This window comes from Globicephala melas, chromosome 19 (assembly GCF_963455315.2).
Source record: "Globicephala melas chromosome 19, mGloMel1.2, whole genome shotgun sequence".
Lineage (NCBI taxonomy): Eukaryota > Metazoa > Chordata > Mammalia > Artiodactyla > Delphinidae > Globicephala > Globicephala melas.
In genome coordinates, this window is record NC_083332.1 from 55141817 (window position 1) to 55168378 (window position 26562).

Genomic DNA, 26562 nt, shown 5'->3' on the forward strand with positions numbered 1-26562 from the left:
GGCCCAGAGGAGGAAAGCACCCATGTGACAACAGCACCATTTGGTCCTTATAAAATCTTTCCAGTTCTCCCTAATCCAACCAGAAAAAGAAATGAGAGTCAGCAAGAATGAGTGAAGTCTTGAATGAAGTTGGAAGCACTGATGCTTAAATGGAACATGGCCATCTTCGACTACTGAATTGATACTGTGTTTGCGACTTTATATTATTTATTGGAAGGGTCCTACAGCCTACCTGTGCTGTCATCTAGGGTGGGGTCAGGACTATTCCGTTAAGTCGACTTAAAGGGACAGTGAGAGACAAAACAAAGTTGCTTCTGGGATTATACTCCATTACTGCTTATTCAATATATTGGTGAGTCATTTAATTGTTGATGTGTCTAACCAGATGGGAGCCTCAGCCCACTTCCTCTCACGATTGGGCAAGGGCTTCTTTCAGTATCATATCACATCAGTGTTAGCCTGTGACAGACAGTTAAAGGAAGAAGGGTTTGCCTTATAGATGCTACACTCTGAAACATCTGAAGGGCCTCGTCCAGTCTCCTAGAAGGACCAGAAGCAGTCAGGAGCAAAGGACTTCCCAGGTTTGACCTTGACTACTTGGGATGGAGTCAGGACCTCAGAGAAAGGGTAAACAGGCACACAAGACGACAATGATGACACCAAGAACAAGAGAAAGGGAAAGGAAAGGAAAGGGGACCAGCACAGGGAAGATCCTGGGCTCCAGCCAAGGCTGGCGGGCCCACAACGACAGAAAGGGGACCCGAAAGAAGATTAACAATTAACGCCGCACAGTCTTCTAGACTTTGCAGGTGTTCACGATTGTGTAAAGTGTTCTCTCCGGTACTGCGCCGTGAACACTCTGAGAATCACAGCAGGATTACGTGCCTTTCGCACATTCTTGGACCCCAAGCTTCTGTACGACGGGGGCTGTCTGAGTCATCTGTGCCTTTCAGCACCTGTGCAGCCCGAGAGAGAGCAGGGGGCTCGATACTGCTGCTGGATGGACGGACAGGTAGATGTGACCTTGTGCAAATCCCTTTCCCAGAATTCCCTGCTGCCACGCGCCCCCGAAAGTCTCCTTCTTCCTATTTCCTGCAGCCTCCACGTCGTCTCCGGAGCCAGGCATCCTCAGCCGTGTGTCTTTCCTAAGAGCCACATTGTGATGACCGAGGCAACGAGAAAGGATTCTGCATAATTCCTCAGTGACAAATACGGTCGTTAGCCACGTGCGGCCACTGGGATTGTACAAAACCAAGCTCTGTGGAGGCTTATCTCGAGTGAGGACGGGTCCCTATGCAAAGAAACATTCCAAGTATACCAGGGAAGGGGTGCATGAGCCTATCAACCTTCTGAAAAACAGTACCAGTGCCCTCCCCATCAACCACCAGCCTGAATAACTCGAAGCCTCAAGGCCGATGTGGGTGAGGGCATCTCTGCTCCCCAGGAAACCAGACACAACTTAGAAGCCTCAGATGTCGCAACCCCCTGGAGGCCCCAGAAACTTCTCTGTTCAGAAACCACAGAACCTGTTTGTGAACCTTATGTGCAGGCTAACAAAGGGAGAACACAAGCAAACGCAGACGGAGTTTCAACCTTTTTATTCAAAGCAGCTTCTCACAATGTATAAATACTGCATATTAGCACACATGAAAAATACAACTTCTAAGGCACCCAGAAATGTGTTCATACACGTTACAGGACCATTCACAAAGAGAGTGTACAATTTGCTCTAGACAGTCAGCATTTGATAAATCAGAAGATTATTATCCCTCCGTACTGCACCCAGTCTCAGGGAATATTTACAGCATGGTGAGAAAGGGGCAGCTGTACCTGCTTTATCAGTCTATGAATTACTCATACTTACAGATATTCAGAACTAGTTAAAGACTCTCCCATGATAACCCGGTGAAAGAAAATGAGTAGCCTAATTTGCAAAGGTCTCCTTGGATTTTGGTGTGTGTGCTATATCCAGGATCAAATCTGAACACTCCCAGGGTAGGCTGGATACTTTTTTGGTAGCCTGCTTCAATTATCAGAGGTTTGGTAATAAGCCTTACCACTAGAATCCCACTTCTTCAGTATCAATCATTTCTCAACCGGTTAATGGATGAATGATTTCAACATGGATGAAGATGGAGCATCACCTAGCGTGAGAAGTGAAGAAGATTCTTCTCGGGCTAAACAGGAAGTGGAATGGGTTGATGGAGAACAAAAAGGAGGTGGAAATCTAGCAACTGCAGGATCTCAGTGCTCAGTGTAGACACATCTGAAGAACTCACGCTGGAGGTTTCTATTCAGATGGAGCAGTCCACACTGCTCAGATAACCTGAAGAATGCCAGCCCCCCCACTCCTTATGGTACCGGTATGGATAAAGGCTGGGACTACACAGCAGAAACACCAACCTGAGACAGTGCATTTCAATCCGAGAAGCTCATCTCTCAGAGCCTTCTCAAGGTGACAACAAATCCTTCTGTAGGGCCAGCCAGGGGGAGCATGAGGTCGTTGGATGAAAGCAGATTCTCTGTGCCATAAAGCATGTACGTCTCTGCCTAGATGTGCCCACAATCTATGAAACTCGTACTCTGCTGGAATAATGGAATTCTTTGGTCCTTGGTTTTATGAAAGGCAATATTTTCACAATCCTGTCAGCATGGACATCAGCAAATGACTTCAAGCTGGGACGAACGGCACAGGGACACATTAAGTACTAGATGGAAAACTCCACACCCTCCAAACCTCCCAGAGTCGCCTTAAGGAGCACCAGCGTGAGGCCAGGTGTTGGGCCAATGAGGCGTGGTCAATCCACAGAGACGCCAGAGCTGAAGCTGAAAACTAGATGTCAGTTTCTCTGACTGACGCACACACTGCAAATATTTGAAGCAAATCTCCATCCTAATGGAAGATAAGTTGACTTTATGAACACTTATTTGAGATGAACCAAATAACTTGACTTTAGCTATTCTATGGCCCTGGTCTCAAGATCATCTTTAAAGCCTTTGTAAGGAGAACCAGTAGGTAAGCAGGGCCAACTGAAAAGAATCATAATTTTAAAAAAAAGAAATTTAAGTTCCAAAGTTTAGTTGGTTTTTATCAGATCCCAGACACAGTGGACACACTGCCAGTGAGCTCCGTGACTTACACGCCATTCAAACAGCCCCGGGTAGACTGGCTCAGCTGATGTGTACGTCGTGCATCTAGTTTGCCTGTGCCCTGCTAAACTCAGGTTCAGTATGGCTTAACGCACCTAGTTCACTGATAAGACACTCAGGACATGTGGGAATGCGGATTATGTAACTGAAAGCGACTTCAGATTGTCTGCACAGTAAGACTCACATGTAAACTTTGTTAACGTCTCTCAAGGAGTGCTGACCACAGCCAGACTGGACATGTCCAGGTCACCTGCAAGGAGCCTGGAGTCAACCACCAAGGTCAGGAGCAGAAAATGCCATTGGTTCAGAACAAATGATGGACCAGTAGCCCTCCCTGTGACCACATCTACACCATGTGACTAGCACGAAGGTGGCTCCAGAACTCCTGTCCGTGGCCAAAGACAATCACCAAGGTGTCTATCTGGGCCCTGCCGCCATCAACTCAACCAAACTCTCCGGATTAGATTAGCCATGGCGCACAGACCGCACAGTCCATCCACGTGGCTTACGCTACTTGGAAGAAACAACCCGTATTACCTTTTTTTTTTTTTTTTGCAACAAGCTTAAGGCTCTGTTCACAAACTCCATCAACTGGCACACAGTGAGAATTTATGGGGAGATCTTCAACTACATATGTAGTTGCAAAGGTTGGAAAATCTACTGATCCTAATGGTAAGGCTTATTCACAAATTCAATACATTTTCAAATTCTACTTCAAACTCACTTACTTTGAGAAAAGGAAAATTAACCGGCTCTCTTACAATTTAAGAACACTAGATTCTAATGGAAAACAAAAAACAAAAAAACCATTGGCACCAAACCAGAATGCTATTTTTTTGAAAGAACAAGTGATATTAATGGAAAAGATTGCCTAAAACGCATATCCTAACTTACCACAGAAATATAAAAGTTTATATTCTGAAAATATATATTGTATTAAAGTCTGTAAGCATTTCAACCAAAATTTGCAGAAATAACTAAGCAACACTTATCTACAACAAAAATATACATGCAAGACAACCCCCAAATGGTTTCCATTAAATATCTACAAAGGCAAAGTGTAGATTTTTAAAGATTATACAAAACCATTTACAGAGAATAAAATAAAATACTTAAGAAATCTCATTTAGAGTCTTAAATACTGTGTATATTAGTGAGGATGTCTAAACTAATATATACAACAGATCTAAGTATCTGAATACAGAAACACAGAAGAGAAGCAATTCTGCATTTTAAATATTCACTTAGGAAGATCTGAAGATGTTTCTATCTGTTTCTCTTTGTTAAAAAAATTTCCACAGAAACTAGATTGGAAAATTACATGAATGTGACTAAATTTCAAATTAAAAAAAGTTTACAAAATTTTTTAAACCAACAATTAATAATGGGAAATGCAATTCAGCATCCAATCAAGGCTATCTTTTAAATGTGGATATCTGGAGATACAGTTGCACTGATCGAAGTCTACTGTGATTATCATTTTTCCATCCTCATACTAAACTTCATATGGGAAAAACGTATTTTCATGCTTCAGAGAGAACATTTCCTAGTTTACTTTATACCAAACAAGAATAACATTTAAAATCAATTCTCTACTACTTTCTCAGAGTTATCCACTTTCATTCCAAGAGGGTCACTTTTGATGGTTTTCACCCACAGACATTATTTCAAAGCAGGAAGGGACATATGGGTATATCTACCTTAGGCTGAGGCTTCCAAACGGTGAGGAACTCTGATCATCTTAGCAAAGTTCTCCAAAAAGTCCTCCTGGAACAAGCTGTTAACATAAATGTTCCACTGCAAGATGCTGGATGCTAATCGCCAGGGGTTGGAGGAGAGGAGAGTTCTAACGCATGGCTAACAGGATGGCAAGGAGTGGATTGTCCAGAAGGCTGCTTGACTAAAGAAGTATCCTCATCTTCCCACCACAGCTCTCCTTCCAACCCCAAAGGTAATTCTGGGATGGGGCTACCAAGACCAAGCATGATTCCTCCAAGAACCTGCCCAGGCTCTGGGATGTGACCGCCTGGGTGGGGAGGGGGCAAAGCAGAGTAGAGAGAAGGGAGAAAGGATCCTATGGGTGGAGAGAAGGTCCTGGGGTAGAAGACAAAAAGTGGGCCTTGTCTCAAGAGAGCTATGAGGTTAAACCCTGACACAACAACAGGTCTGGCAAATTCCAAGCCAGGTCGATCAGCTGGAAGTTTCCTGGATCTCATCTATACATTATCAAAACAACTAACCAGAAAGTGAAAAATTCAGTGGTTTGGTCTACCCTGTAGCAAACAGATGTAACTGAGTTTTGCCCAATTTGTGGAACATCCTTCTAGAACTGACTGTATGGAAACAACCGAAACACAGACTGTCTTGTAAAACACCTCCTGTTATACACGAAACCTACAGGTTAACACCAGGCATTCCATCTTGGTGATGGTTTCACATTCCTACCTCATCATCAGAGATCCTTGAGGTGTTTAGAAGTTTAGATTTGATGATCCAAAGCTATGTTTTAGTTCAAAGCTAAAACACTTCTGGTTTTTTCAGCAGGGAACAAAGATGGGCACTGAGCAAAAGGAATTTCCAAACATCCTCTTCCATTCCAACGAGAATCCTAACACTGCTTCTAGAGACGTTGAACGTGGCTGCCCCTAGAAGGTAAACAGAAAACGAAGTGCTCTTTCTTTAGATGACTTAGTGATGGTTGAGAAGTTATCTGTCAAGGGTGAGGTCGTCTAGGGCCTTTGGTCTCAAAGGAAAAGGCAAACCCAAATTGAGATGTGACAACAGGTATTTGGGCAAAAGCAGGTGTTTCCCTGTAGAAACTCCCCATCGTCTAGGTCTGCAGTTCCTACAGAAACCCCCCTGGAGCAAGGGGAGGGTAACACATCAGCCCCATCTTCCTCTGGCTGGATTCAGCCAGGGTGGCTGCCCCCCAGCCGAAGCGAGAAGAAAGTGAGACATGTCCTCTTCCCTGAGCCTCGAGAAGTCATGGGGAAACTCAGAAGGAGAGAGGCTTTCAACAGAGGGAACCAAGACCATCTGGAGGACGGAGAATCCAGGTAAACTCAGATTCACTGTTTAAAGGCCTATGTCTCTAGTTCTGCTATAGACAGTCCACTTGTTCTCCGAAACACAAAGCTCAGGGCCATGAGTCCTCTCCACCTGCCCAGTCTAGTGCATCCAGCTGCCTTCAGGGGAGGGAAGAGGACCAGAAAGGGAGAGAGAACTGCAACAATGACCCTCCCTCCCCTCAGCTGGCCTCCCCTCCCCCAGCTGTGCCTAACTCTCACTGCTCAACTTTCTCTGCGGAAGGGTCAAGAGGGGCTGGTGACTAACAGAGGGTACTAGGAGGAGACGGGTGAGCAGAGGTCCTTGAGGACACCCGGCGGGGGGATTGTGATGGAAATGGAAAAATCCCGCCACTCTGGGAACCTAACTTTCTCTGGCGCTTGACCCTCATACAGAACATGGTCCTGTCACTTCTCTGCTTGAACTCTGATGTCTACGTTCTCCTCTCCAACCAAAACCAACACCCCAAACCAGAACCCCTCCTTCGCCACAGCTGATCCAGGGACTTTGGGCTGATGGTCTGAATACAAATGCTGGAGCCCCCCTGCGGCCCACGCGCCCTGGGACAGGAGGCCTCATCCCTGGTTACTGCTCCATTACTGGACCATTCAGGCGGGAAGCCCCATTTATCTCCTTAAAGGGAGCAGAGTGAAGAGAAAACTCTTCCATGATTTCTCCCAAGAGCAAGTATTCACTTGTCATAGAACTGTTTCACACGCAGGAAATCTGGGGCAGAGCTATTCCTTTTATTCACAGAAATCCCGTTTTCATCTCTCTGAATTTTATTTCTACGCGGTTCACTGCTAGAATGTACCAAATGGCGTGAACCTTGTACGGGATTTGGTCCAGGGCAGTGTGAAAATAATATCTGTGTGAACAACAGATATCATAATATATAAACAAAAATAAATAAGTTAAATAAGTCGGGTGAAAAAAAAAACATTTTCCTAGTAGTTATGTGTTTGCAAAACTAGCTTTACATATAATACACATAAATTATCAGAATTTCCACTTACATTGTTTTAAAAATATATATTTAACAAAATGCTCCTAAATGTACAATATCTGGGTTTGTAAATCACTCAATTGGGTTTTAAGACCAAGCCCTAGAAGTCACGCAGATGTGCATCAGAGAGGAGACTGAGGCTGGACCTACACAATCGTTCTGCTCATGGGTCTAGAAATTCCCTAAGATTGGTCGTCCCCTGTCACTGGATCTGTACTTAACCAGACAGAGCCATGGCAGCCAAGTTTCCAAATCAGAGGCACTGTGTAGACACAGCCTGAGTCAGAGGATGGGGAAATGGGTCTTCCCCTTCCTGGACCAGGATGGTGCATTTCAGCAAGTGGGGAGAGGACAAGGGCACCTGGCAGAGGACTGGGAAGATACAGCCCTCGATAGCTCTCCAGCCAGTTGGGGTGGGGGCACAGGGGAGGCCAAGTATGCTGCGTTTCCCATCGTTACACAAAACCAAACCAATGAGGAGCAACCAAAGGACACGAGGAAATGGACACGACCCTAGGTATAGCGAGACACCTTGACAGACTCCTTGGCCGGGAATACACTGTGCTCTGATTTCTGAAACACAGGACAGAGCTGGAAGTCACCTGCCCTTGAGCACTGGGCCCTCAGACTTCATAAATTTTGTCCTGCAGGTAGCTGAACAGGGAATCCAGGCCTTTGGAGGAACCCCAGAGCTGTTTGAGCATGAGGCATTCTTTCTCGTTCACATCTTCAAGCACCGACTTCAGGAAGCTCCGGACGAGGCATTTCGACTCCTCCAGCACCTGGACGGAAACACACAAGCCTCATTAGCCTGGCGCCAGGGACTCTGCTCCAGAAGGATGTACTTAACCTCCTCATGTCCAAAGCCACAGGAGGTTGCCTCCTCTGGTCCAGGGCTTCCCAGGCCTCTGCCCTTGGCAACGGCCAGGAATGGACTGCAGGCATGCTGAGACGTTGAGCCCTCAGACCTTGGGATGGCTGAGTGGGACCCGCATTAACCTCAACTGCAGGAGTGACACTGACATATACTCAGAGTCACTTTCTATGGATGTCATGAAAAAGTTTGGGAAATACTGCTTTCACCTCCCCATGCTACCTAACTTAAGAATGGCTGGGATCACAGAGTAAGATAATGAAATGAACTAATGGTTGTCAAAGTATCCGTGGGACCCACCCTGACAGCAATGCCCCTTGGTCAGGCTTAGTAGTTAAGAGTAGTAGTAATAAAAGTAGTAATAAAAGTAGCAATCATTGTAATAGTAATAACAATTGCAGTAATTGTAGCAATGAGCAATAATAGTGGGAACAATAGTAACGCTATAGTATTATAGCGGTAACAGTAACGTTAGTGGTAGTAATAATGGTAACAACACCATAGTATTATAGCAACAATAACAGTAATGCCAGTGGTCGTAATAATACTACAGTATTATAGTAGTGATAATGGCTGATATTAGTAATATAGTAGCAATCACGGTAATAATAGTAATAATAACCATAATCATGAGTAAGAACAGTGGTAGCAAGCACAGTGATTAGAATAACAATGCCACTACCACCACTGTTAGCCGATCGGCTCTACGATAGGCACTTCTGCATTCTTTTATTTCTTCCTCAAGTTAGCTGCGCAACTAGGTAGCCATCTCCGCGTTACAGATGAAAGATGTGAGCTCAGGAAGCGAAGGTGCCCCGAGCCGCCTGATGGGTGCCCTGCCAACGCCTGGCTGATTCTGCAGGCTCCACGCTGCCTCGGTCTGGCAGAGGCATAGCCGGAAGCCGGGCGTCCGAGCATCCTTCCGCTGGCCTCCACCACCCTCTGTGGACCTGGAGGCTCTGGTCCTCAGTCTCACAAAGCGCTTTCCAACAGAAAAAAGCAAGACAAGAGCTCCGTTGCTCAAGCAGGCTGGAAAGGGGCAGTGATCTCCCGCAGCTTGGGCTGGAGGCGAATGGGTGGTAAGAAAGGGCTGGCAGACCAAGGGTGCCTCTTTCCTTCCAAGAATTGCTCTCCTGGGGTCGTGGGGTAGATTCCCATCTCAGGTGAATCACCCCAAAGCTCCTGAATTCATACCTGTGGGTGGGAGAGGTTTCCTTGCAGTATTTCTTCAAAAGCCGGTTTCATCTGAGCACCTCCACTGCCCAGAGACCAAACTCCTCAGTGGAGCCTTGGGGCCTTTCTCCTCCCTGCCTTTTCAGTCTTACCATCCCTCAGCTAGCCCCTGCACCTGCTCACACCACCAGGAGCCGCTGCCTAGACTCCACGCAGGGTTTTGGACTCTTGCGGCCTCACTCACACCGTTTGCTCCGCTGACAACTTCCACCCACCTCTCTGTGCAGCTGCCCCTATGTCACCAATCATCCCCGTTTGCCCAGGCTCACGGGGTTTCCTGGGACTCGAGATTTTTGGTGCTGAAACCAGGAGAGTCTCAGGCCAAGTGGGACGAGTTGGTCACCAGAATCATCAGGAAGATTAAAAGAGAATTCACATAAAGGGATAAGCAAAGTGCTTGGCCCAACAAGGCTGTACCATCCCCACCCTGCCACTGTCACTGGGACCAACAGGCTTCCGGGGGGCAGAGCTGACACACAGTAGGTGCCCAGTAAAGGCTGATGAGGCGTATCAAGAGGGGAGTGGCAGCTGGGTGCAGGCTCGGGGTAGACAGGGAGAAGAAGAGGGGTGCTCACGGGTCAGCCCCACAACCCAGCCCAGCACCCCTGTGACGCCAAAGCACAGAAAGCGTCCGGGCCTGCTGCTCCCAAAGCACCTTCCTCGTTTCCCACTCGGCCCTTTCTCCACCTTCAACAGGGTATTTCCATGCAGCGCTCAGAGAGACTTTGATGAGATAAAATCGACACAATTAAAACCCGGTGTCTCCGCGGAGGCGTTATTTATTTATGTTTTTCAAGGTGTCTTCAGAGTCGAACTGGTTACATGTGCCAAGCACTGGACAGGCAGGAAAGATGAGGTAACAGGACAGCGGAAACCACTTTTTCTCATCTCTCAACTGGCTTCACACCCTCTGTCCTTATTCGTCTTTGCTTCTCATTTCTTTGAAAACCATAGATGATTTGTATTTTCGTGCATGTTCAGGACTTTCTTTAAAGGCAACCCTTCTACCCCAGGGTATAAATCTCTTCTGTGAGGTTTTCACACTAGAGCTGATGGGGAATATCTAACAGTGCTGACCACCTCCCTCTGGATTTAAGCTCTCAGCACCGAGATGCGGCATCTGTTAAATCACGTACTCCCTGCGTGACCTTTGGCAAGTCGGTCACTCCCTTCCGGCCTCGTTGCCCTCACCTGTAAAATGGGTCTACTGCAAGGACAGGGCACAGAGACTCGGGAACTCACCACCGCGCTGCAGGAGGCCATCTCCTTGACCCGCAGCATGACCTCCTGGCTGAACGTGGTTGGCCAGAAGACCTGTGACACCAGGCCTCTGCTGCATGCCTCCTGGGCGGTGAGCTTCCGCCCGCAGAAGAGCATCTCGTTGGCCTGAGAAAGCAAAGGCAGGACAAGGCTGAGAGCTGGCACGCCTCCAAGCCTGCTCGCGAGCCCGCCTGCTGTGCACAACTGTCCCGGCTCCCAGAGGCAGCATCCTTAACTGGGGGCCAAAGATGCTCTGGGCGCTGCTTGCACACGCCTGTGTCTACATGCGTCTTTCTGCACAGAGGGCCCACAGCTTCCACTGAATTCCCCTAAGAAGCCATGTCCCTGCAGGGGCTCCGCCTGCAATACCCACTCCCCCCTCCGCCCCCGTCTGGTGGCAGGGCTGCAGGAGGAGACGTGTGTGGGCTGGGAACAGTTCACAGCTGATACCCCTTCCTCGGTGACTGATTTGGGGATGAGCAGATGAGCCACCTGAGATATTAAAGCTGTCTGTGAGGTCTCCAAGCTGGAGAGGATGGGGAAGACACTTCCTCCCTCTCTGGTGGCTTAAGTCACAGAGCCCAGGGCCACCCGCTGCTGTGGAGAGGGACGGGCTGCCAAGACAGCAGGGATGGAGAACAAGAGCCCTGCCGGCGCTGGGATTCCTGGGCGTGACACCCCCAAAGGAGGCTCTACTGCTGGACCTGCCAGTTACGGCAACCGTTAAATTCCTTTCTTCCCCTCTTTAAGCCAGTTAAAGTGTTTCCATCACCGGCAGCCAGAAAGGTCCCGAGTAAGACCATAATCCCAACGCAGAGAGGCGCTCCCCTCCCAGTGACCCGGGGCTGTGCATAGGCAGTGCCCAGGTACGAAGGGCAGAAACACCTCCTGCGTCCTGCCGTGGCCTCTGCGCCCCACCCCCCAGAGAACTTCCCCTGACTTTGAAGTGTGCAGCTGTCGTACACGGTCTGGGAAAAGCAACGTGGGAAAGGTCCCGGGCACAGACAGAGCCCAGCGCAGTCACCCACTGACACCAACAAATGACTCTCCCGCTGATAATTAGGGCAAGATGGTCACGGTCCCTCCCCCACCGCCTTCACACAGCAGACAACCCAATCCCTTCCCTGACTGCCGTCCACCTGCCTCCCCTGTCCCTCCCTTCCCGGCCCTGCAGGCTTAGCCGCTCTCAGATGGATGTTGAAATGTCAAGCTCTCCCAGCCTCTGGATCTGTGCACGTGCCTCCCCTTTCGTTCTGGTTGTCACTGGAGGGTCATGATGACCCAAGGGACAATCTTTCACGCCCGAGGAGCAAAATTTGTCCGGTCGGTAATAAGCCTGTGGATGCATTCGGTGGACGTTTGAAGACAAATACGTGTCACTGAACGTATTCAGAGACACTGTCTCAGGAAGGAGGAATGCGAGGAAGGAACCCAGTAGAAGGAGCCCACCAGGATGCAGTTGGGGAGAACACGTCTCAATCAGCAACATTCTTGGAGTTTCAGAAATGATCGAAATGAAAGAAAGCGATAAGGCTGTACAAGGTTAACATTTCTGTGGCCACGAAGGAATCGGGCAGAGCACAGGGGCCGAGATCAAAAGGGAAAAGCGCCTGCTTCCGGGGCTCTCTGGCTGCCCCGTCTTCCTACCACTGCTGAGATGGTAAAGCCGCAGAAAGTAGCCCCAGCTCCCGAGTCTGAATGGCCTTGCAATCCACCTGCTGGGCCTGCTGCATAGACACCGGCTGGCGGCGACTCTGGGAAGGCAGAGGAAGCTGAGACGACCCCCAGATTCCACAGGCCAGGAGCACCCCCGGGGCTTGACCCACATGAAGGGCTGTATCCTAAACCCAGGACAGAGGAGGGGTGCTGTGGGACCCAAAACCCATGGGTCGCAGGGAAGGACCCGCTGCAGAGAGGAGGCTTACCAGTGCGACACCCAGGATCTGGGGGAAGGTATAGGAGGAACAGCCGGCGGGCGTGAGGCGGATGGTGGCGTAGGGGGTCTGAAACCAGGCTTTCTCGCTGGCCCACACGATGTCGCAAAGGGGCAGGATGGAGGCTCCCAGGCCCAGCGCGGGCCCGTTGATCGCCACCACGATGGGCTTCTTAAACTGGATAAAGGCCTTCACAAAGTCCCTGGGGAAGAGAGAAGACCCCCTTTAGCCGGTGAGCAGGCCTGCCGAGACCCACGGACACCCTTGATTCTGTCGAGGTGGAAATAAGCTTCCCCAGGTGCTGGGAAGCACCCACAGATCAGGAGGGAAGTGGGTGCTCAGCAGGGTCTCATTCTCCCAGACACCGAGCCGCAGAGCTGCGGGCACAGGCGTGGCACACTTAGTGGGTGGTACCAGATTTTCAGAGGGAAACTCATGGGGTGATCACGGTTTGCCCAGAGGGCCCCAGGTCATGCCCGTTGTCCCAGCACTGCACCAGGCTACCCTGTCCTTCCACCCCCTAGATATTGACAAAGTGTAAATATCCTTAAGGAAGATCGCTTGAATGTTAAGGTTCTGAACAGAACCAAAAGGAGGGTGTTACAAGGAAGGGTACGTGAACTCAAGGAGAGAAGGAACATTCTAAGGGCACTGGCGAGGGTGGAATTGGTGGCTTTGAGAGGATGAACCTCTTATTATTCGAGGTGCTCCAAGTCTGGTCTAATGGTCACCCTGGGTGATGCTGCAGAGGGCATTCAAGCTTCAGACGGTAGGCACAGGTGGGGATTGATGACATTTAAGAATGCTTTCAAGTCCTAGGATTGTCTGATTCTGAGTTACCTAAAGACATGCCAGACTCACCCGGGGTGGATTCAGAATGCTGACAAGGGTCTCTATATTTGGGTGGCTTTGACCAAAACTGGGGAAGGATGCTGGGCTCCCCTGGAGGTGTGAGGCACCTGGCACCATGCCTACGAATTAGGCGATATGCTATCTCCCTGCCCTTCCGCGTTGAGCAAGGTTACAGGGTGCATCTTTAATATTAAACAGAGACGCCTACAATAAACCTCTACTTCCTTGCCTTAGAACACTTTTCACCTTTCCCTTAGTTGCTGTATTAAGGTCTATAAAATTTTAACATTCATGTGGACACAGAGGAAAGATCCAGGATGTCTAGCAAAGCTTGCATCCCTCATTATTCTCAGGTGGAAGATCGGAAACTAACAAGAACTCACAAGAATAAAATCCAAACTCCTGACCATGACCTTGGTCTGCCTCTGCTTACCTCTCCAGACGTATCTCCTGTCTCTCTCACCCCTGTTCACTGTGCAGGAGCTGCGCCGGCCTTCTGAGAGTTCTTGGAAAACACCACTATCACAATTTGCAATTATCCTAATTATCTGCTTGCTTACTTGAATTCTCCTCCCCCTTTAGTTCCTGAAGGAAACTCACAGGTCTGCCTTGGGCACTGCTTGGTCTCCATGCATACTGGAATTAGCACTCAGTAAACAATCTCCCAGAATGAGAGCAAAGACTGCAGATGTGTAGCGGTGACGCACGAGCTATTCACCAGACCTGGCTTCCCTTCCTGAGGCTGCAACTGGAACACGGTCCCCAGGCTCCCCTGCAGGTGGCTGTGGCCCAGTAACCAAGTGCTGGCCGATGGGATGTAAGCGGAAACCAAATACACACTTCCGGGCCTGATGCAAGGAAACCTCCCACCACACAGCCCCCCAAGCCCTCTCATCTTGACAAGCTTGGCAGTCTTGGAAGACCTTTGTTGAGCCGCAAGATGGAAGGAGTTTGAGTTCCTGAGTCACCACTTGGAGGATAGTCATGGGCTGATCAGCAACTTCTGTTCTAGGTTCACATATATGTGAAGTAAACTTCTATCACAGCTGAGCTGTTATATACATTTGGGGTTCATTTGTTACAGCAGCTAATACTTAACTAATACAAATGTCGAGCTGATTTATCCCTTCTCAGTTGATACTATTCCCCCCGAATTCTTATCGAAAGATGTGGGTATCACAGTGATATGCTGGGATCAGATTGAACTGTGAGAAGACTGCTTAATACTCCACTGGGGTAGGGGGTATCTTAGGACCTACATGAAAGTACACGCCCAGGCTTGAGACGTCAGATTCCGTGACATCCGTGTGATTCTGTGAGTAGATTCTCTGTGAGGTATCTCAGTCACTGCTGCCCCATTGTGGCTGATCCCAGAAGGATACTGCTACCCAGAGGGAGACCTGGCACCACGGCCTTCTGAGTCCTGGTTTTCCAGTGGCCCATTTCCTGGCTTGACTTTCTAACTTCATGGCTTCAGTCACTGGTTTTAACAAGTGCTTTTTACCAAATGCAATTTGGAGTCTGCAGGAGATGTGGGGCTTCCTTGTAGGGTCCTTGGAACCACGGGGTTTGGGTATTTTTAACAGATGTTCTACTCCTAAATCCCCTCATATGATTCCAGGATCTTGGATCTCAGAGTTGGGAAGGACTTTAAGAGGCATGGAGCCATATGACAAACCCATAGCCAACATCGTCCTCAATGGTGAAAAACTGAAAGCATTTCCACTAAGATCAGGAACAAGACAAGGTTGCCCACTCTCACCACTCTGATTCAACACAGTTTTGGAAGTTTTAGCCACAGCAATCAGAGAAGAAAATGAAATAAAAGGAATCCAAATCAGAAAAGAAGTAAAGCTGTCACTGTTTGCAGATGACATGATACTATACATAGAGAATCCTAAAGATGCTACCAGAAAACTACTAGAGCTAATCAATGAATTTGGTAAAGTAGCAGAATACAAAATTAATGCACAGAAATCTCTGGCATTCCTATACACTAATAATGAAAAATCTGAAAGTGAAATCAAGAAACACTCCCATTTACCACTGCAACAAAAAGAATAAAATATCTAGGAATAAACCTACCTAAGGAGACAAAAGACCTGTATGCAGAAAATTATAAGACACTGATGAAAGAAATTAAAGATGATACAAATAGATGGAGAGATATACCATGTTCTTGGATTGGAAGAATCAACATTGTGAAAATGACTCTACTACCCAAAGCAATCTATAGATTCAATGCAATCCCTATCAAACTACCACTGGCATTTTTCACAGAAGTAGAACAAAAACTTTCACAATGTGTATGAAAAGACCCTGAACAGCCAAAGAAATCTTGAGAACAAAAAATGGAGCTGGAGGAATCAGGCTCCCTGGCTTCAGACTATACTACAAAGCTACAGGAATCAAGACAGTATGGTACTGACACAAAAACAGAAAGATAGATCAATGCAACAGGATAGAAAGCCCAGAGATAAACCCACGCACATATGGTCACCTTATCTTTGATAAAGGAGGCAGGAATGTACAGTGGAGAAAGGACAGCCTCTTCAATAAGTGGTGCTGGGAAAACTGGACAGCTACATGTAAAAGTATGAGATTAGAACACTCCCTAACACCATACACAAAAATAAGCTCAAAATGGATTAAAGACCTAAATGTAAGGCCAGAAACTATCAAACTCTTAGAGGAAAACATAGGCAGAACGCTCTATGACATAAATCACAGCAAGATCCTTTTTGACCCACTTCCTAGAGAAATGGAAAAACAAAAATAAACAAATGGGACCTAATGAAACTTCAAAGCTTTTGCACAGCAAAGGAAACCATAAACAAGACAACAAACAAAAGACAACCCTCAGAATGGGAGAAAATATTTGCAAATGAAGCAACTGACAAAGGATTAATCTCCAAAATTTACAAGCAGCTCATGCAGCTCAATAACAAAAAAACAAACAACCCAATCCAAAAATGGGCAGAAGACCTAAATAGACATTTCTCCAAAGAAGATATACAGACTGCCAACAAACACATGAAAGAATGCTCAACATCATTAATCATTAGAGAAATGCAAATCAAAACTACAATGAGATATCATCTCATACCGGTCTGAATAGCCATCATCAAAAAGTCTAGAAACAATAAATGTTGGAGAGGGTGTGGAGAAAAGGGAACACTCTTGCACTGCTGGTGGGAATGTGAATTGGTACAGCCACTATGGAGAACAGTATGGAGGTTCCTTAAAAAACTACAAATAGAACTACCATATGACCCAGCAATCCCACTACTGGGCATATACCCTGAGAAACCCATAATTCAAAAAGAGTCATATACCAAAATGTTCATTGCAGCTCTATTTACAATAGCCCGGAGATGGAAACAACCTAAGTGTCCATCATCGGATGAATGGATAAAGAAGATGTGGCACATATATACAATGGAATATTACTCAGCCATAAAAAGAAACAAAACTGAGTTATTTGTAGTGAGGTGGATGGACCTAGAGTCTGTCATACAGAGTGAAGTAAGTCAGAAAGAGAGAGACAAATACCGTATGCTAACACATATATATGGAATCTAAGAAAAAAAAATGTCATGAAGAACCTAGGGGTAAGACGGGAATAAAGACACAGACCTACTAGAGAATGGACTTGAGGACACGGGGAGGGGGAAGGGTAAGCTGTGACAAAGTGAGAGAGAGGCATGGACATATATACCCTACCAAACGTAAAATAGCTAGTGGGAAGCAGCCGCATAGCACAGGGATATCGGCTCGGTGCTTTGTGACCCCCTGGAGGGGTGGGATGGGGAGGGTGGGAGGGAGATGAAAGAGGGAGGAGATATGGGAACATATGTATATGTATAACTGATTCACTTTGTTATAAAGCAGAAACTAACACACCATTGTAAAGCAATTATACTCCAATAAAGATGTTAAAAAAAAAAAAAAAAAGAGGCATGGAGCCCAATCTTCCACTTGTGCAGAATCCCCTCCACAGCCTCCCGAGGAGCATCATGGCCTCTGCTGAACATTCTCAATGAAGAGGGTCCATCCCTATAAAGGCGCCTCCCTGCCGAGGCCCTTATGTGGGCCCCTCCGATGCTCCTATTTGCTCTGCTTCACCATCCACACGACAGTTCTTCCAGAATTCACCTGGGCCCTCATGACTTTCCAGAAGCTTCCCCTTCCAGACCCAGAGACTTTCATGCTATCGTTTCCAACCTGAGCTCTGTGCAGAGGCACCAAGGACCCCCGAGGGGGCTAAGGGGCCCAGGTGTGCTCAGCTCCGACCCTCCACCCCCAAGCTCCCCTGTTTCAGTCCAGCAGCCTCATGAATTCATTTCCTTGATATAAAAATGTGATGCACAGACCGCTCTCCCCATCCTTTTCCTCTCACCTCAAGCAGTAGATCTCTATCGCGAGGGCCCGCCGGATGTGGGAGCCAGACAACACACAGGATATTGCATTACAGACACTGCCGCTCAGATAGCTGATGCTGCTCTGCGTGGCGGGGCTGCGCTGGGGAGGTGGCTGGCCGTCTTCCCCCCGCGTCAGAGTCCCCCAGGCTGACACCAGCCCTCGCTTCTCCCTCCCAGGCTGATGTGGCAGAAGGAGCAGGAACTTTGGGGTCTGAAAGACTTGGGGTCAAGTCTCAACACTGCCCCTCACTAGTGGGGAGACCTCGGACAAGTTACCCAGTCTCTGGAGCCTCATTTTACTTCCTGGAAAATGGGAAAGCCAGTGGGGGTGTCCACAAGAATTAAATGTGATGGTCCACCAGAGGCACCAGCACACTGCCTGGCACACAGGCCACTGTTATCATGGTCGGCGCATCGTCTACGGAGGATGGACACAGCTTTCACTCCATTCTCAGTGGTCTGTAATCTGCTCACCTGGCCTGAAGGAGACTCAGCAAAATTCTGCACACGGGGATGTCTGGACTTCACCTGGAGCACTTGGCCACTGTGACCCCGTTATCCAGTCCCTTTAACCGGAGCCGTACAGTGCAGCCCTCCCACTGCCAAAGTTCAGAGCCAAGGCAGCCGGGACGGGGCCTGTGAGCACCAGGTACACACGGTGACAACCATCCTGGGCCGCCCCCAGAAGCCCACTCCATAGTCAGACCCAGGCTGAGCTAGAACTTGCGGCTGGAAGTAACACGAGTAACGATGAAAGTAATTCTTTACACTTATTCTAAGTACTCATTCTGGGCCAGGCACGGGTCAAGTATTGCACACAAGTTATCTGATTCCTCTTTGTCCCAGCAGCCCGCCAGCAGGCCACCACATCCCCTGTGAGGAGTTCAGGTGAGGGCAGCCTCTCATCCAGGATTGGGCGGACAGCTTTGCTTGGATCCTGGATAGAGGCGTCTTCGGGATGAGTCATCTGACCTCTTCCCACATCTGCCAGTCCATTCAGCGAACATCTGCAGAGGGAACGCAGCTTCCCGGGCCATGTGCACGCATGTTTTCTTTACGAAACTTTGAGGATGGGAAGGGAGCACCGCTGGGGGTACTGTGGCTGCGTGGCCCAGCCGACAGCGTGCGTGTGCCGGGAGAATTGCAAGGGATGCCCGCAGGTGATAAGGTCCTGTGGCCAAAATATGTCTCAGCCATGCCAGATTGTGAACGAAGTTCTTTCACAAGAGACTGCTCAGACAGTAAATACGTTAACGTGCCTGGAAAATCCGCAGGAGTGCGGACAGAACTCATTTATTGACAGAGCCCCTCGCTCACGATGCTGCTCTGGAAAACTACAGAACGGTCTTTGGGGAAGGCTTCTCTGCACTGTGTTCCTGAAACTTCTGGTGCGCTCAGTCAAGGTGCAGAAGCCTCTTGGTTGGTACGGAGCGGGGGTTCTCAACCCTGTCTTCATATTAGAAACACCGAGGGAACTTTAAAACCCCCACATCACACACATTAACTCAGAAGCTCCTGGAGGGACAGCCGAGCAGCTGGGTTTTGGAAAAGCTCACTGGGCTGAGAACTGGTGGCCCAGGGGACACCCCCACTCCATCTCCCTGGGTCCCTGCCAGCCCACGAACTAGGAAACTCCGCTTCCTCTGCCGCCTTTCCCTTTGCTCTGCCTAAGAGAAACTCTCCTTCCTGAGGAGATGGCAACTGTCTGAGCTCCACTGGCTGCGTTTCTCCAGAGATGAGGTCATGCGTTCAGCATCTCCTCCAGTTTGGGACTGCAGCTAATGCCACCAGTGAAACTCGTAAACCAGGTGAAGACTACAGCCACGACTTTGCTCAGGCCACAGAGGTAGGCGCCCCATCTCTGACAGTCCCATAAATGAGGGACGCTTATGGGGGACCCTGCTGGTCCCCTCACTATGTGACAAGGTGCCTGTGAAAGGACACAGCCGAGTGGAGCAAAGAACAAACCACCGTGTACACGGCTGGGCTATCTGCACGTGGGCAGCCCGAAAGCAGCCTGAAACCACGACGCCTTTTCTCATAACTGCCTTCAGGTAGCCCACGTCTCTTCCAGCAAGAATTCTGCCACGGGAAGTGCACAGGGGTTTTAGAGCAGAGATTCTAGGGGATGCTTCCCCCTAAAGGGGGACTCGGAACCCCACGTGTGCAGGCGTCCCTGTGTCACCTCCTGGAGGCTCTGCATCCCCTGGAAGCCTCCCTTGCCTGTGGGAATCAGCTTCCAGGAGACGCTGCCAGAGCCCAGTGAGACTGGAGGCCACAGAAAATCCCTAACATGCGGCCGGAGGCTCCACGACTCCACGCAGAGTAACTGCTCCTTTTCAAGGGACCAGGAGGCATCACTGAACCGTGGCTTGTCTGAGGACCACATGAGATGCAGCAGTGGGCGTATGTGCCCTTCCCAGGATGGAGGACCCGTGACACCCTTGCTGGAAATCACGATCACTTGTTTTTGACAAATGCATAAAGAATGGGGAAATAACTACCCTTCAGTGTCCCAGAGGAGATACTGATCTTTGGGATTGGATATCACCCCGAGGATCCCACTTTTTGCCCCAAAGGCAATAAGACAGTGGGGGAAACATTTCCCACCCCATTGGATCTGCATATACACAGCTCCCCACATCCATCCTTCTCCCCAGGGCTGAGCCATGTCAGCTCCAGGAGGCAGGGACCCCCAGAAAAACAAAGATTTCACCATCAGGCAGAGGGTGGGAGTAGTGTGTATAATACTTGGGCATTACCAGACACTGGGCTTAATATGAAGAAATAAAATCTCTTTTTGATCCAAAGAATAAAGTGGGATATAACCTAGAGTGTAGAAGCATCCCTAATTTTGGCAGGAAGACACTGGATGCCCAGTTAAAATCTGAATTTCAGATAAACATCAAATAATTTTTTTAGTACATGTATATCGCACGTACTGCATGGGTTGGGATATGCCCATGCTTTAGAAAATGTTGCATTGTTTGAAATTCCAATTTAACTGAGCAGTCTGTATGTTTTTTTATTATTCATTTTTTTGGCTACACCGCGCAGCACGTGGGATCTTAGTTGCCCAACTAGGGATGGAACCCGTGCCCCCAGCCATGGAAGCGTGGAGTCTTAACCACTGGACCGCCAGGGAAGTCCCTGAGCAGCCTGTATTTTTCAGTGGTAAACGTGGCAGCCCGAGGCAGGTCCCCAAGTGTTTGAACATGAGCAGGGCTCACCTGATGGCCTCTGCAATCCGGGTGCTCTCCTTCCTCCGGTCACTGGACAACCGGCCAATTAGGTAGGAGTAATCCAGGCCACTGCAGAACACGCTGCCCACGGCGCTAAGCAGCAGTAGTTTGCTGTCGTCCGTGGCCGCGTTGCAGAGCGCGCGCCGCACCTCCTTCATGATCTGTGGGCAGAGACGGATTTGCGGGGGTGAGTGTCCATTTGTAAGGAAGGGGCCTTCAGACCTGTGCCGACCCCTGGGCGCAGAGGCCAGTCAGTCTACTCGGCCTGCACAGGGAGCCTCCCCTGAACACACGCCACGTCCAGACCAAGCAATGAAACGCCAAACCAGACACGCTGCACCATCCCGGAGGCAGCACAGAGCGCTAAGGAGGTGCCAGTGGGGTCACTGGCTGCAGACTCGGAAGCCTGGCGTGGAGCCATCTAAGCCCTGGTAAATCTCTGCAGATCTTCCGCCAGCGTTCGCTTGTTTAGCCCTTTCCGAGGGGTGGGAAAATACTCCTGTGCACAGCCCAGGTGAGGTATGTTAGCCAGCACTAGAAGGCCCGGTTTAATTACACTCTTCCTTACCCTAAACTCCACTAAGATGCTCACGTGGCTTATAGGTGGCACGTAGGAAGTGGGCTTTGGCAACAGACCCATAACGTTTTCCAGGTGCTGAGGAAAATAACCATTAAACACGTATTCTGTATCCAGCTAAACCATCATTCAAAGGCAAGGGTAAAGAGTAGGCATTTTCAGTTAAAAGAATGTCTGCCACCCTTAGGCCCTCACTGAAAGAACTAAGAAAGGATGCACTTCAAGAAGAAGAAAACCATGTTCAGAAAGAAAAACTGACATGTAAGGAACAGCAACCGGCACAGAAAGTGGAGAATGTGTTAGTAAATCAATATAAGAATTGACTGTAGGGCTTCCCTGGTGGCGCAGTGGTTGAGAGTCCCCTGCGGGTTCGTGCCCCGGTCTGGGAGGATCCCACGTGCCGCGGAGCGGCTGGGCCCGTGAGCCATGGCCGCTGAGCCTGCGCGTCCGGAGCCTGTGCTCCACAACGGGAGAGGCCACCACAGTGAGAGAGGCCTGTGTACCGCAAACAAAACAAAACAAAACAAAACAAAACAAAACAAAACAAAACAAAACAAAACAAAACAAAACAAAACAAAAAAAGAAGAATTGACTGTAAAAATCATCATATTGATAATGGCTAATTGGAAGCTGGGGTTTTGCACAAGGTAGAACTATAGCCTTAGGCAATAATATTGGGTTAGATGACGAGAGTTAGGGCGTGCCGAGGTTATGTGTCTGGGAGTGGTGCAAAGGGTCATGATCACGTTTAGGCTCCGCTACGTGTACATAGCTTAAGGAAAACTTCTTAAAAGTACGTGAATTACAACTAATGGCTGCAGGGGAGGGGCAAAATAAAGAAAGCTTCATCACTCAATCCAACAGAAGTTAGGGAAGCAGGAAAAATAAGCGCAAAAAGTGCACAGTAAGAAAAAACAAGGCATTTACTTGCCTGAGTGGAGCTGACAGTCCAACAGGAGAGACAGTAAAGGAACAGGCTTTTAAAGGATTGTTATTAATTATTCAAAAGGCAGAATCACAGGGTATAGTGGGGAAATTTTATGAGCATTGTTTTTTAAATTGTACTTTAAATGACACACACCCCCGCCACCCCGCTTAATTAAGCAATTAAGAGGGGTCAGGGGTTGCGTCTGTTAACTTCCACGTAACATTTTACTCCAAACAAAATTCCTGTAAGGTAGGGAATGGTATCCCAATCTTGCAGATGAAGCAAGGAAGACTCAGAGGAGCGAAGTAAGTGGTTCAAGGTCACCAGTAAGAGGCAGAACCAGGATGCAAATCTCACCCCTACGTCCCTTCTCTGTCCATGACTGCACACTGTAGGATGATTTAAATAAATGGATGAATCTTTGTGGAAAAAACACCAGGCCTAGACGTCAATCTGAATCACGACTCTCGGGGTCTGAGCTCTGTGAGAAGGACGGGAGAAGTATTTTCCGCTCTTAACAGGGGATAAGCCACAGATACTCACTTTGAACATCAGAAAAGCTAACAGGCCACTATCATGTGGGTCCTCTAATCCATCTGACTCCAGAAATAGACACACTCTCACCTAGATATGAACTCTATTTCTCCGAGAGGCAAAGAAAACCCTGCTCTGAAGACATGAGCTGCACTTCTGCGTGTGACTCTCCATGCGAGGGCACACGTACTTGTCAATTAGTAAAAACAAAATCAAACACGGCGGCTGCCTCCTTTACGAATTAAGTGGAAAGTGGCTTTGTGTTTTCTTCATACAACAGAAGTACACACTACATTTTTAATTTTAAAAAACGTATATATCTAGTTAGCATGCCCTTCCTTTGCCTTTCTCGTGTTGATAATCCAATTTGGACTGATGGCTAAGGTGCCACCTTCTCGAAGGACCACGCCCCATCCCACCACCTATTTTATAATGTAACTGGTGTGTTTAGAGTAAAAGGTTCTAAAATTATTACACACTCCTTTGCCTTCTTAAACAGAACACATGGCACACATGTAACTACCTCTCCAGGGCAAGTGCTACAGCCTGTAAAGGAGCAGTCCCCTCAGAGGCTCCCAGGGCATGCTTCTGTTACAAAAGGGGCCAGACCGTGGTGCATCTGGAAGTCCCAGGTCCGTTCTGGAGATTCACTGCCCCTGCTCTGCTCTTGCCAGCCACTACCTGCTCCTGCGTGAGTGTCTGCTAGAGAAAGCATGCTCCTTCCTGCCACTTCTACCTTTCGATCTGCCACGGGTTGGAAGCAGGTGACCAAATCCATTAAAAGCGGGTATAGGGATTCTCTGGTGGCGCAGTGGTTGAGAGTCCGCCTGCCGATGCAGGGGACGCGGGTTCGTGCCCCGGTCCAGGAAGATCCCACATGCCGCGGAGCAGCTGGGCCCGTGAGCCATGGCCGCTGAGCCTGTGCGTCCAGAGCCTGTGCTCCGCAACGGGAGAGGCCGCAACAGTGAGAGGCCCGTGTACCGCAAAAAAAAAAAAAAGGGTATAGAAAGGGAGCAGACCAGGGTCCCTCTCTCTCCTTCATCTTTACTTGCTGAACCCAGTCACCCAGGGCCCGTCTCAACTGCGACCACCCTCACGAAGGCCTTCCCAAATACCGCAGACAAAACGCCACCCCCTCCTTCCCCTGACACCCCAAGTACTTTAAATCCCTGCTCTGACGCTTCTACAAACTCCCTGGTAGAACGGGTGTCTCCTTACTTTTTCCTGCCTCCTTCCTGATTTAAACCCCTGTGACAGGCAGCCTCTAAGGCAGCTGGTATTCACACCTGTGTGCAATCCCCTCCCCTCGAGTACAGACAGGACCTAGTGACCCACTTCTAACCGAGAGAATATGGTAAAGTGATGGATGCCCCTTTCAAGAGGAGACTAAGATACAAGATGACGATAGCTTGTCTTGGCTGTCCTCTTTTTTTTTTTTTTTTCCTGGCTGCACTGCGAGGCTTGCGGGATCTTAGCTCCCCAACCAAGGATTGAACCTGAGCCCCAGCAGTGAAAGCGCCAAGTCCTAACCACTGGACCACCTGGGAATTCCCTCGGCCGTCCTCTTTTGCCAAACCTCTTTCTTGAAGCTCTCGGTCTAGGGGATGCAGGCTGCCATGCTGTGAGTACCCCTGTGGAGAGGCTATGCCATAGTCCATGGGGAGTAGCCAATGACAAGGAACTGATGTCTCTGGCCAGTGAGGACCTGGGACCTGCCAGCAGCCAGCTGGAGGAGCCTGAAAGTGGAGCCTCCCCCATCGAGCCTTCAGGTGAGACTGCAGCCGCAGCCAACACCTCAACTGCAGCCTTGTGGGAGACTCTGAGGCAGAAGTACCCAGCTAAGCCAAGCCAGCACACTTGACCCTCACAGACTGTATTTGTTGTTTTAAGATGCTAAGTTTAGGGCAATGTGTTATGTGGTAATATAACTAATACCATCCCTTAAGAGTTTAAATAAGGGCTTCCCTGGTGGCTCAGTGGTTAAGAATCTGCCTGCCAACCGAGGTGACACGGGATCGATCCTTGGTCCGGGAAGATCCCACATGCCACGGAGCAACTAAGCCCATGCGCCACAACTACTGAGCCTGTGCTCTAGAGCCTGCGAGCTACAACTACTGAGCCCACATGCCACAACTACTGAGCCCACGTGCCACAACTACTGAACCTGCATGCCGCAACTATGGAGCCCACATGCTGCAACTACTGAAGCCCGTGTACCTAGAGCCCATGCTCCGCAACAAGAGAAACCACCGTGATGAGAAGCCCACAAACAACGAAGAGTAGACCCCACTCACCACAGCTAGAGAAAGCCCATGCACAGCAACGAAGACCCAACACAGCCAAAAAAAAAAAAAGAGCTTCAATAAAATAGTATTCTACTCATCTATTTAGCCCTATAACACCAGGAAACTGTGCATGTAACAGAATTTAATAAATGTTTGTTGGACTGAGTGAATGGTACAGTGTTTACCTCCTCAAGAAGTTTAGAGTCTAATGGAGGCAATCAGACATTTCACAAATTACCACACAGCTACACATACACTGATAACTGGGATGTGTTCCAGGAGGGAGAGTGCAGAGGCCATGAGAGACAGACATAACCTGGTCCAGGAGGGGAGGGAAGACTTCCCTGTGGAAGCGGTGGCTGAGCTGAGATCCTTAGGAACAGCAAGGTTCAGCTAAGCCAGGAGGGAAGGAAGGCTGCTTTAGTCAGAAAGACAGGCATGTACAAAGGCCCTGGGGCAGGTGTGAGCATGAAAGAAAGCCAGGGTGACTGGAGTGCAGCAAGAGAAGAGTGGAAGTCCCAAATCCTTTCCTGAGATTCACTGCCCCTGCTCTGCACTTGTTAGCCATGTGATGTGAGATGAGGCTGGAGGGTCAGAAGCACCAGCCTCGCCAGCAACATTAGTTAAAGGTTTTGATTCTTATCAAGAACCATCAGGAGCCATTGATGTCTTTGAAGTGCGTGTGTGTGTTTGGGGGGGGGGGGCTGACTTGATTGTATTTGCATTTCCAACAGATCACTCTGTCTTCTGAAGAATGGATGACAGGGCAGGAAACATGACAGTGGGCAGACTTGTTAGTAGGTTATTACAATAGTGCAGACAAAATAGCTAGTAGTGTGGACTCTCATGTTTGTGATGGAAACAAAAGGAAACATATGAGAGCTATTTAAGAATTAACTGACTTGCAGATGGTGTGGATATAGCAGATATGATCAAGAGGGTGTGAGGTGTGCCCCCGTGGAGGGTGGTGATCTGTCTGCCGAGGCTGGGAGCCACCAAGAAAACCAGGAACAGCGTGAGGGCCTGAGGTCCTCTCCTAATGGGAAAGTGAATGAGCTTTTAATCACCAAGACTCTGGACAATTTATTTTTCTGGCTCTTTCCTTAAGGGGCATTTTCATTATTTTCCTGGCTCTTTGCTATATTTCAGACAGGAGAAATATTACAACACACCTGCTGGCCTCAGAATCTAGTTAATACA

At 48.7% G+C, this 26562-nt stretch overlaps 1 protein-coding gene across 2 annotated transcripts in view; it reads right to left on the minus strand.

Annotated features, from left to right (window-relative positions):
• Positions 1-1583: 1583 nt before the first annotated feature.
• CDYL2 (chromodomain Y like 2) overlaps positions 1584-26562 on the minus strand; it is a 191596-nt gene continuing 166617 nt past the window's right edge. The window contains exons 4-8 of one of the 2 annotated variants that reach the window (XM_060289088.1): positions 21027-21199; positions 12515-12725; positions 10572-10715; positions 7825-8004; positions 1584-5795 (exon numbers count right to left, since the gene is read on the minus strand). In XM_060289088.1, coding sequence (XP_060145071.1) covers positions 7846-8004; positions 10572-10715; positions 12515-12725; positions 21027-21199 — 687 coding nt within the window. In that variant the 3' untranslated portion in view covers positions 1584-5795; positions 7825-7845. Of the gene's footprint in view, positions 8005-10571; positions 10716-12514; positions 12726-21026; positions 21200-26562 lie in introns of both variants that reach the window. The other variant, XM_060289087.1, reaches the window with a different exon arrangement.